Source organism: Panthera uncia, chromosome D2, assembly GCF_023721935.1.
Source record: "Panthera uncia isolate 11264 chromosome D2, Puncia_PCG_1.0, whole genome shotgun sequence".
NCBI classification, from domain to species: Eukaryota; Metazoa; Chordata; class Mammalia; order Carnivora; family Felidae; genus Panthera; species Panthera uncia.
The window spans coordinates 54,591,341-54,603,084 of NC_064818.1; the positions used below are offsets into that span (position 1 = coordinate 54,591,341).

At 42.5% G+C, this 11,744-nt stretch overlaps 1 protein-coding gene across 3 annotated transcripts; it reads right to left on the bottom strand.

The window, feature by feature from the left end:
* Positions 1–4,198: 4,198 nt before the first annotated feature.
* Positions 4,199–11,729, bottom strand: EXOSC1 (exosome component 1). 3 transcript variants are annotated; one of them, XM_049645499.1, is made up of 8 exons: positions 11,634–11,729; positions 11,413–11,528; positions 8,910–8,984; positions 7,602–7,690; positions 5,737–5,770; positions 5,160–5,210; positions 4,946–5,030; positions 4,199–4,616 (listed from the first exon to the last, which is right to left on the bottom strand). In XM_049645499.1, exons 1-8 carry the CDS (start codon positions 11,698–11,700, stop codon positions 4,510–4,512), a joined length of 624 nt encoding a protein of 207 aa, XP_049501456.1. In that variant the 5' UTR covers positions 11,701–11,729; the 3' UTR covers positions 4,199–4,509. The 3 variants fall into 3 exon arrangements, with proteins under 3 accessions (XP_049501456.1, XP_049501457.1, XP_049501458.1); XM_049645500.1 differs by lacking the exon at positions 8,910–8,984; XM_049645501.1 differs by lacking the exons at positions 8,910–8,984; positions 11,413–11,528; positions 11,634–11,729 and having other exon boundaries at positions 5,730–5,770; positions 7,602–7,647.
* Between the last annotated feature and the right edge of the window lie 15 nt (positions 11,730–11,744).

Here is an 11,744-nt window from a genome sequence, read left to right on the forward strand (position 1 = left end):
AGAAATCTGTAAACTTGGTGCCTGGGTGGCTCAGTTAAGCATCTGACTTCAGCTCAGGTCATGATTTTGAGGTTTGTGAGTTTGAGCCCCACATCAGGCTCACTGCTGTCAGCCTGATTCAGATCCTTTGTCCTCCTCTCTTTGCCCCTTCCCCTGCTTGTGCTCTCTCTCAAAAATTAAAATCTGTAAACTTGATTCACACTTCATCCTCAAAAACGGCACATAACTGTATAATAAAATGATGCAGAAGAAAAGGACTATTGTATACGTAATCGGGAAGGGACATTGCTTACATTTTCCTTCTCTTTAAAGCTTTTCAAAAGATAATGAACATGAAAGCCTACAAGGCAAGAGAAAGCCCATAATACCTTTCTTCTAGTAGGAGCAAGTAACACCCTCTGTCTGTTAAGCTCTCATGAAGCTCCTCTATGCCAGCTACATAACCTCTAATCTTGACAACCTCTGAAACGGCTGTTATTCCGAATTTACAGAAGAAATAGACTGAAAGAGATGTAGAAACTTGCCAAATATATACTACTAAGTACTGGAACCCAGATGAAAGATGTTGAACAGAAGTCCTTATCCTAAAATGTAAATACTAATCATCTTGCTTTTCAGGTTTAGTTTTTCACTTGATCTATAACCCTAGGATGACCTTTAGTAATTTAAGTCTCCAGCAGTCTGGTGGAATGTTAAGTTTACTTGCCCTATAATGAATCTTAAACCAAAAGTTGATAATTTTCTTTGATCGAGGCTCTTCGCCCAAGTCAGACTGGAGCAGCTTAGATCAGAGTCCCTCTATATCCTGACATAGCAGTCTTCAGTCATTGACTAGAACTCTTGTGGCAGGAAAGTAACAGAAAACCAGCATTATTTATCATTACTACCAGAAGGCCAGCAACCACTGTACCTCTAAGACTGCTTACCCAGGGTAGCACATCATAATCACCCATGGAGCTGAAAGAAAAACCCAAACATCTGTTGTGGGTTCACCTCATGAGATTCCAAAGCAGAGCTAGGGCTCTGTTGTTTTTTAAAGCTTTATAGGCAATTAAAAATTTTTAATTTTTTTTTAATGTATGTCTATTTTTGAGAGCGAGAGAGCGAGCGAATGGGCAAGGGGCAGAGGGACAGGGAGACACAAAATCCAAAGCAGACTCCAAGCTCTGAGCTGTCAGCACGGAGCCTGATGCGGGGCTCAAACTCATAAACCATGAGATCATGGCCTGACCTAACCGACAGAGCCACCCAGGTGCCTGCCCCACTTCATAGACAATTCTGAGGTTCATCTAACCCAGGCTGAGAACCACTATTCCAACACAGAGAAATTCTTGTCTCTAGAACCAATTTTAGATTAGTGAATATCACTAAACATCACTATTTGGGCATAGCTGTCAGCTATGAGAACACTCAAATTTTTTATGGTGCTTTTGCTATGTGTTAGTCACAATACCAGGTACTGAAGACTCAAAGACAGAATCCTGCCCTAAAACCTCAGGCTAGAAGGGAAGACAGGCTCATAAACTTAGCTGTGATACAATACAGTGGTCAACAGTGAGAAAACCTAACCTGCTCTGCAGCAGGTCAGAGGAGGCTATTACCCAACTGTTTCAAATGCTCTTCTTTAGGACACTATTACAGCATTTCTTTGTTTACTTATCACCTGTCTTCCCCCATTAGAATTTTTTTTTTTTTTAATGTTTACGTATTTTTGAGAGGGAGAAAGAGAAAGCATAAGCAGGGGAGGGGCAGAGAAAGAATTCAAAGCAGGCTCCAGGCTTAACTGTCAGCATACTGCCCAACGCGGGGCTCATTCCACGAACCACGAGATCATAACCTGAGCTGAAGACACTTAACTGACTGAGACATCTAGGCGCCCCCTGCCCACGTCTAGAATCTAAGCTCTACAAGGAAAGGATTCTATCATGTTCACTGTTTTACCTCCTACTTCCTGAAACACTGGTGGGCAGAATAATTGCCTAACATATTTGAATGAATGATGTCCAACAAGCACTCATAATTAATGAACCAATGTCAATTTGGAGAGCCTCTAATCGCATGTGCAAGATCCTATTCAATATTTGGTAAAAGGAGGCATCAAGGTACAGGACAAAGATTAATGCTCTGCCACTTGGATGTCTGCGTGACTTAAGGCAAGTTAACTGATTTTTCTAAATCTTAGTTTACTTTTCTGTAAAGTGTGGACATAATTAGTACATGCCAGGGCTACTGGGAAGTTCAGAGATAAAATAAGTACAATGGCTAACACTGTAGAGAGAATCAACTGGTAGTATCTACCTGCAAGGTAACGTGGGTGAATCTAACCAAAATTTAAAATGTGCACATTCTTTGACCCAGCATGCTCCACTTTTAGGAATCTCTGTTGCCACAGAATCTTAGGCATGCACAAGGATGTATGGTATAGGGATTTTCTCTGCAACACTGCAAAAAAATCTATAAAGCTTAAAATATCCATCAGTAAGGGGACTAAACTATATCAAAATGTCTAGCATAAGGCCTAGAACTTAACAGATACTTTAGAAGGCGATCAAATCTATAATAGTAATATAATAACAACGATAGTGCCATGTACTGGAACTTCTGCATTTCTTCCTCACAATAACCCTATGAGATCATACCATTCCAGACAAGGAAACAGACTTTTAAAAGAAAGTAAACTTGCACTACTATCAATGTCAACATGCTGATTATTTTAGTATACTGTAATTTGCACAATGTCACCATTAGGGGAAAATGGGCAAAGTGTACAAGGGATCTATCTGAATTGTTTCTTAAAACTGCATGTGGAGCTACATTGATCTCAATACTCTTTTCTAATTTAAAAAAACCGAACAGGGTCACTTGGGTAGCTCGGTTGGTTGGGCGTCTGACTCTTGGTTTTGGCTCAGGTCATGAACTCACTCACGTTCGTGAGTTCGAGCCCTGCATCAGGCTCTGGGCTGGTGGTGCAGAGCCTGCTTGGGAATTCTCTGTCTCTCCCTCTCTCAAAAACAAACAAACATTTTAAAAAACCCAAAAACCAACCAACCAAACAACCTAACCTATTCTGGCTAGCAGCTAGAGGATACAAACCCAGTCGGGTTGATTCCAGAGTTCACCTGTAACCACTGTCACTACACACAGAAGATGTGTGCAGTGACAGATGCTCCTTGAAGAACATCTCAAGAACTGACATATCTTGAGATGCCTGGGTGGCTCGGTTGAGCATCTGACTCTTGGTTTCGGCTCAGGTCACGATCTCATGGTTTGTGAGATTGAGCCCCACAGTGGGCTCTGTGCTGACAGCTCAGAGTCTGCTTGCGAATCTCATTCTCTCTCTGCCCCTCCCCTGTTCGTGCTCTCTCTCTCTCAAACTAAATAAACTTAAAAAATATATAGATTAAAAAAAATTGACATCTCTTCTTTCCTTCTATTCTCTCTGCAGCTTTGCCATGCTTAAACCCTCATCTCTTCCTCATCCCCAAACCTGCATGTTCATTCCTGCTTTTGCCCTCTGCTTAAGTTTTTCTGTCTGCCTTGAGTATCTTCATGTCACTACCTCAGTTCTTCAATTCCTTTTACTTCACATTACAGATCTTTCCCTGGTCACCTCACGAAACAGTGCTCTGACCCTCTTTTCAATTCAGATTTAACGTTTCCTGGAGTACCCACTAATCAGTAATACTATATTCACCTAATTACTTTCAGAACTACTCACATGCACCCTGCATCACCACGTGTTCTATCATTTTCACTAAACCATAATCTCTCTAAACGAGGGGATGTTTATAAAGTGCTTGACCCGGTGCCTGGCACATAGGAAGTACTCAATAAGCAGAAGTGCTTAAAAGGAACATAAGAAATGCCAAAATGACTGGAGGTGAGGTTTTTCCAGAGTAAGCAAGCACTTGACACGTGTCAGTTAACAGTACGAGGCAAATCTCTGCTCTAAATGTCATGATGATTTTTATTTATTTAAAACTTTTTTTTTTTTTTTTTAATTTGAGAGCAAGAATCTCAAGCAGGCTCTGAGCTGTCAGCACAGAGCTCAATGCAGGGCTCAAACTGACAAACTGGGAGACTATGACCTGAGTTGAAACCACGAGTCAGATGCTTAACCGCCTGGGCCACCCAGGTGCCCCATGTCATGATGCTTTTTAGATTCCTTTCCCTACTCAAGACAACAGAAACCATAAAATCCTTTTAGTAAAAATGTTTTGTCACAGCAATAAATATGTATTTGTAAGACTGTCAGAAGAAACAGATTACTTCCAACATTATACAGTTCATTTGCTGGCACCTCCAAAAGAGAATCACTCAAGAGAATGAAATCCATTGCAAGGTTCATAAGAAAAATATTCTGACAGTAAAAGTTGCTGGCAGATTTTTCTACAGGTGGTTGTTGGTCAACCTGAGGTGTGTGAATAAAAACAATGGCATCCTGATGTTGGGTTCATACACGTACTCTTAGAAACAGCTTACCCCTCCCGTGGGGTAAAATGTAGCTTCTTAGGTCTGCAAGAATTCAGGCTGTACTCGAGCCACTTTCCGGAATTCTTTAGTGTGAGTCTTAGGGCACTGCATCTCACACCAGCTAATGGGAACCATCTGGACACCTGGAAGGGAAGAGCTGGTGTTGGAGCTGGGACCCCTAATGTTTGCTTAAGACCCTTCCCTTTTCAGCTGGGTATGAACGGAAGTGTCACCAAGCTACCTAGTGAACCTCACCTCATACAGAAAAAGCCTGGTTTATTCCACTAAGGCAGTGAGTCCCCCCCTCAGACCTTTCAATTATACAAGAATCATTCCAATCTCTGAGTAGTATCAACACTCATACTGCTGCCTAGATAATTAAAAAACAAGGGTAATGAAAGAAAACAGTGGACTGATCCCAAACCATTGCTCTTAGGGAAAGGTAAGCATGTGGAAGAATGGACCAACTCACCCGATTCACTGTGGGCCACCACTACCCCAAGCTCATTTTCAGCAGTGGTCAGAAGGTAATTGGACTGTGCGTCACCCAGGGAGATCTAGTCATGTAACACTGGTTAAGGAAAATGACGGGTTTTAAGTCTTCCCTCCCACAGCCACTTGAGCTACTTTCCACTTCTACTTCTTGTTTGACAAAGGACCACAAGACTGCTAGGAATAAAGGATACCACTTTGGCTAGGACAATGTCACCTGGGCGGAAACTCTTATAAATCTCAACCTGTAAAGAAAGAACAGGAATGTTAAATGAAAGCTCTATATCAGATCCACATGAAACTATTAATCCCTCTAGTAAAGCCAGTCTACTTTTTAACCCCACAGGGTGGAAGTCATCATTAGTCAAGTCAATCAACGACTTTTATTGCTTCTACAGCATCATCACATAAATGAAAGATTTTTAATTCAGTAACCTGAGCAGGAATCTGACTAGGACAAAAGGTACTATAGCTGGCTCTGAAAGGATCCAGAGTAAGTCTGAGAGAATAACAATGAATAAACACCTGGCTTCAAAGGCAAGGAGTAAACTAGTCCCTTCTGGTCAATAGAGCAAACAAAAATCCCAGGGAGAGGAAAGGGACAGTGAATTCCACACTTTCCAGTAGGAAATAAATTCCCTGCATCTTTGGATCCACATTCCCACAGATGTTTGAAATTCACTAGAATAATTTAAGGACTGATATTCCTCAGACCATCAGAGAGGAAAAAAACAAAAACAAAAACAAAAACAAACAGAACCAACCAACAACCTTGTCTTTTTCAGTAGCTCGGACATCTTCCTTGCTGTAAAAAAGAATTAACAGAAAGATTAATTATCTATGAGAAAGAGAAGAGAAAGAATTATCCTGCAAAATCCTAGTAGACAAAGAGCTACAAGAGTAGAGAGTAGAGAGAACAAGTCATAACTGGAACCCAAATGCCACCAAGAGAAGCAGGGTAGAAGCATTCCCAGTCCTCACCCAGAGGAGAAAACCACATTCCCATTCTTGGGTCACACAGAGCAGCTGTAGCAATACCTCTGACTAGAGAAAAGCAGATCAGATTTGGCAGGAAAGGATAAGGAACTTTGCTGCCTTAGGGGAGCTTGAACAGAAGCACTATAGAACCACATGGAATTTTGAGGGTGGAAAGAGCCTGAGAAGTTACATTATCTAGCTCACAAGTATTGTTTGTCCTTTCTCAAAAAACCTGTAGGAAAAAAAACTACTATTTCACCCACTAACCATTTCTTTTTTTAAAAATTTTATTTTTGGGGCGCCTGGGTGGCGCAGTCGGTTAAGCGTCCGACTTCAGCCAGGTCACGATCTCGCGGTCCGTGAGTTCGAGCCCCGCGTCAGGCTCTGGGCTGATGGCTCAGAGCCTGGAGCCTGTTTCCGATTCTGTGTCTCCCTCTCTCTCTGCCCCTCCCCCGTTCATGCTCTGTCTCTCTCTGTCCCAAAAATAAATAAAAAACGTTGAAAAAAAAAAAAATTAAAAAAAAAAAAATTTTTATTTTTAAGTGGGGGCGCCTGGGTGGCTCAGTTGGTTAAGTGGCCAACTTCAGCTCAGGTCATGATCTCACAGTTCATGGGTTCGGGCCCCGCATCGGGCTCTGTGCTGACAGCTCAGAGCCTGGAGCCTGCTTCAGATTCTCTATCTCCCTCTCTGCCCCTCCCCCACTCCTGTTCTTTCTCTCTGTCTCTCTCTCTCAAAATTAAACAAACATTAAAAAAAAAAAGAAAAAGATTTTATTTTTAAGTAATCTCTACACCAAGCATGGGGCTCAAACTCACAATGCTGAGATGAAGACTTGCATGCTTTACTGAGCCAGCCACGTACCCCTTACCCACTAAGCTTTTTCATGTCTTACAATCCTTTAAAATGTATTAAATTCAAGAAAGGAAGAGATTTCCTAAAATGACTTCTACTTAGTTTCAATGTTTGTTTATTTTTTGAGAGACAGAGTGAGCAGGGGAGGGGAAGAGAGAGGGGGAGACACAGAATCTGAAGCAGGTTTCAGGCTCCAAGCTGTCAGCACAGAGCCTGATGTGGGGCTCGAAACCACAAACAGCAAGATCATATCCTGAGCCAAAGTTGGATGCTTAACCAATTGAGCCACCCAGGTACCCCCCCTTCTACTTTGTTTCATATGACTCATCCTGTACCACTAGTCTCTAGCTTAGCTCAATTCTTTTCATTTTAAAGCTCGATCTTGTGAGGGCACCTGGGTGGCTCAGTCGGTTAAGCATCTGACTTGTCCCAGGTCATGATCTTGTGGTTAGTGGGTTCGAGCCCTGCGTTGGGCTCTGTGCTGACAGCTCAGAGCCTGGAGCCTGCTTCAAATTCTGTGTATCCCTCTCTCTCCTTCTCTGCCCCTCTCTGCTCATGCTCTTTCTCTCTCTCTAAAATAAATAAACATTAAAAAAAAATTTAAAGCCCGATCTTGTTCATATTTTCCTTTGTTTCCTAGTTCATACATTGTAACATTTTCTTTGGACACTACCTGGAGAGAATCAAAGCACAAAGAGAGAGGCAGGTATAGAAACCATAATGGTTCCTAAAAATTCCAGTCTCCTGTTCTATCCTATTTCATTCCAGGTGCTGTGGCAAATGTGAAGACACAAATACTTCTTACCGGATAGTTCCTCGAAAAGAGTTCTTAAGTGGTGTGGACCCCACATATAGGATGTGCACTTTGGCAAAGCGCGAATTGATGCTAGAGACCTGTGGAACAGAGAAAAGATTAGCATTAGGGTCTGTGCAGTTGTCAACTCAAGGAGGCAGCATGAAAGTAGGAATTAGGGTGATTTTAATCCAAGCAACCTTACTAATTACAGAATTTAAGATAAGTTGATTCTTACTTAACTCTGCATAAATGATACATATCTAGTGGAACGAGAGTCACTCTGGCCACCTAATAGAGTTACTGAGGGTGTCCAGTGAAATGTGGAATAGGTCTTGAAAAACACAGAAGACTAACATAAATAGACACAGGGCATTATAGCAAACCTAGACCTTTAACAGATCTAATTAAGAGTCCTGTAGAGTGGACAGAAGTGTACATTTCAGCTACTGCACAGTATTTGGATCACTGCCTCTCCAGTTATTTTCAGAATAACACACAAATTTTCTGCTGGAGAAATTTACAAGGAGTGCGACTAAGAGCTACAAATTAACCTGCAGAAAGTGGGGATGGGCAGGGTGTATTGATGTATTTCAGTTACTGATCAGTACAGCATCAATTTTACTTCCCCTGAAACACTTTAAAAGACCTGAAATTTAACAGGAGTGAGAGAGGATAAGGCCTTTTGCTTTGCTGCAGGAAAAGATCTCAGCTTCCAGATGTTAAAAAATAGGCCTCCTAGAGGCACCTGGGTGGCTAAGTCGGTTAAGCATCTGACTTCGGCTCAGGTCATGATCTCGTGGTTTGTGAGTTTGAGCACTGCGTTGGGCTCTGGGCTGATGGCTCAGAGCCTGCAGCCTGCTTCAGATTGTGTCTCCCCCTCTCTCTTCCCCTCCCATGCTCATGCTCTGTCTCTGTTTCTCAATAATAAATACACATTAAAAAAAAAATTAATAAAAATAAAAGGCCTCCTTATTACCTTTTGGCACCTGTTTCCCAAGCTGCATACTCAGGGAATCAGCTCAGTGAAAGAAGTATGCGTGCCTGAACTTGGCTGCTTTGATTATTATTCCAGAACTTTCTAGGCCAGTACAGTCCAGTAACACTGTGATGATAGTAGTGTTCTGTACTGGCCAATAGGGCAACTGCTAACTATATGCAGCTAGTGAGACTGAGGAAATGTATTTTTAATTTTAATTCATTTCAATTTAAGTGGCCATATATGGCTAGTGGCTACCTTATTAGATAGTGCAGTTCTACAAAGATCATGATTTTACCATCGAACAGGTTTCCTAAGCAGGGAGGTTAAGACCAACTTACCTTACAGGTTACAATAGCCCCCACATCTGGTAGTAATTGGGATTCTGTTTCTCTCATCACAGAAATGACAGGAAGCTATAGAGAGAAGAATAAAATATGAGTATCCTGACTAGGCCTTGCATAAAGGTATTTGTGGCTTAAGAGTAATGTAGTAATGCCTTGGTCCACAGCTGAGGTCACGAGGGCAGGTGGACTACAGACTTATTTGTGCCCAGAACAGAGAGCCTTAGAAATTTTAGGCAATAGGAGGGTCAAGGGACCATTCTTCAAGGGAAGAATGCTGTTAGAGTGTATAGTCTAATAATTTCAGATCAATTCTAACAAGCTTTCTGGTGATTTTCTTGGAATATAACCAATTGTCTGGAATCACGGATAACTGGATTCTTTCCTCCAAAGTTATACTATTTCCTTCTCTTTCTCATTTTATGGTACTGGCTAGAATTTCCAAATAAATGTTATATAATAATGGCCATACTTGATTAATGCTATTTTAAGGAAATACTTGTAGTTTTCTCCTTGAGCATTGTATTGGCTGTTGCTGTAAGACAGATATTTTGAGCCTCATCTTTTATTAATCTCTCCCTTGTTCACTATGCTTCAGTTCCCTGGCCTTCTTTCAGTTTCACTAACTCATTAAATATCTTCTCATGTCAGGATTTCTATTCAACCTGTTTTTTTTTTTCTATCAAGACTGTGCTCTACCCACCCACCCAACTCTTTATTTATCCTTTAGATTCAGTTTAAACGTCACTTCTGCTGACTACGATGGATCTATTACATATTTTCATGATAACCTGTAATATTCTTTCATTGATTTTTTTTTTCTTAACGTTTATTTATTTTTGAAAGACTGAGAGAGAACATGAGCAGGGGAGGGGCAGAGAGAGAGGGAAACACAGAACCTGAAGCAGGCTCCAGGCTCTGAGCTGTCAGCAGAGCCTGACGCGGGGCACGAACCCACCAACCATGGGATCATGGCTCGAGCTGAAGTCGGACGCTCAATCGACTGAGCCACCCAGGAGCCCCTGTAATATTCTTTCAAAGCAGTCATCACCTATGTAGCCATACACTCATTTGAACATTTACTTGTTTACAATTTGTGTCTGTGCCCCTTGATAGCAGGGACCATGTGTATTTGGCTCATTACCATTTCTCTAGAGGTCAACACTGTGCCTGGCACATAAAAATGCTCAATAGATATCTATTCCTATGAAATGAACAAACTTGGAAATGTTAAAGGGGTGCCTGGGTGGCTGAGCCGGTTAAGGGTCTGACTCTTGATCTTGGCTCCCTCTCTCTCTGCCCCTCTCCCAGTGACCTCTCTCTCTCAGAAATAAACATTAAAAAAATGTTAAAGACATTCTCAAAATTGATTGAATAAAAAGTCTCTCATTTTACATATGAGGAAGAATCTAAAAACCAGAGAGTTCAAGTTTCTAACCTAAAGCAGAACCAAGGTCTAGATAGTCAGTACCTAAGTGTTCTAATTCTGAATCCTCTTTCTACTATGCTACTGGTCTTTTTCTTTTAATGTTTATTTATTGATTTTTTGAGAGAGACAGAGCGTGTATGAGTCGGGGGAGGGGCAGAGAGAGAGGGAGAGAGAGAAATCCCAGCCAGGCTCTGTGCTGAGCCCGATGGGGGGCTTGAACCCAGGAAATGTGAGATCATGACCTGAGCGGAAATCAAAGATCGATGCTCAACCAACTGAACCACCCAGGCGCCCCTGCTATGCTACCTGTCTTTAAGCTGCTCCCTCAAAGACTGTTTATCTGATGCTGGGCTAATCCTGGACGAGCCTCTGGAGCTAGGCAGGAGAGTATCAGGCATTCAACAAACATTACTGAGCATTTACCTTGTGCTAGGCACTAAACGTATGGTAGTGAGGCTTGCTTTCATGCAACTTAGAGTCTAGTGGGGAACATGTAACTGGGTGTTTAATTATATGTAAAGATTAAGGCACGGAAGGACAGAAATTTAGTTCTTTGTTAAAGAGTTTAACAAAACAAAACAAAAGCTCACAAAACTCTTATCCTTGACTAGTGGGTCTAGGAGAGCTTCCCTGATAAAATGATGCTAGAGAGGCTATCTGAAGGATAGGTAGAAACGAAATAGGCTGAGATGTGCGTGTTCCAAACAGATGGCGTGCGTACAAAGGCTCTGTGGCAGGACACAGCTTAGCCCATTAGTGACAGTGAAAGAAGCCAGTGTGACTAGACTGCAGAGAGTGAGGTAGGGATAAAGCGAAACGCAGCCGGAGAGGTAGGCGACCTTCGGACAAGATTCAGCTCACTGCGGGGCTGAGCGTGCCTCTGCTCGTCCCCTAAAACTTCCTTCTGTGAGTGTCAGCACTATAACCAAGCGAGACCAAGTGCCCAGCAGTGGAGACCTCAGCTTCAAGAGACCAGCTGTTCTACTGCCGGGGCACTAAAGACGCGCCCGCAAATCAAAAGAAGCCTAAAAGAAAGGAAGAGAAGGAGGAAATGGGAAGTTGCCCCTTTACCGCGCCGTTCTCGCTGCTCTTCGTCAGGCAGCCAGCAAGCGACGAAAAGATGTAGCCGTGTCGCGTGTAAGTGCCGCTGCCCGGGCTGCCCTCCTCCAAGTTACACAGACGTTCGCCTGAAGAAAAATGCTGCATCAGTGACGGGTGCCCAGAAGGTGTTAGCCATCCAGCCTTCCAGCCTCTGTCTCATCCAGAATTCGCTCTGGGCCCCGTACACTTACCCGGAATGCAGTACCTCACGGGTGGCGCCATGACTGCCACAGGAGGGAAACGAAGTCGACTTCTCATTGGCTAAAGTATAGGACTAGTTCTGCAGTAAAAAACGCATCAAT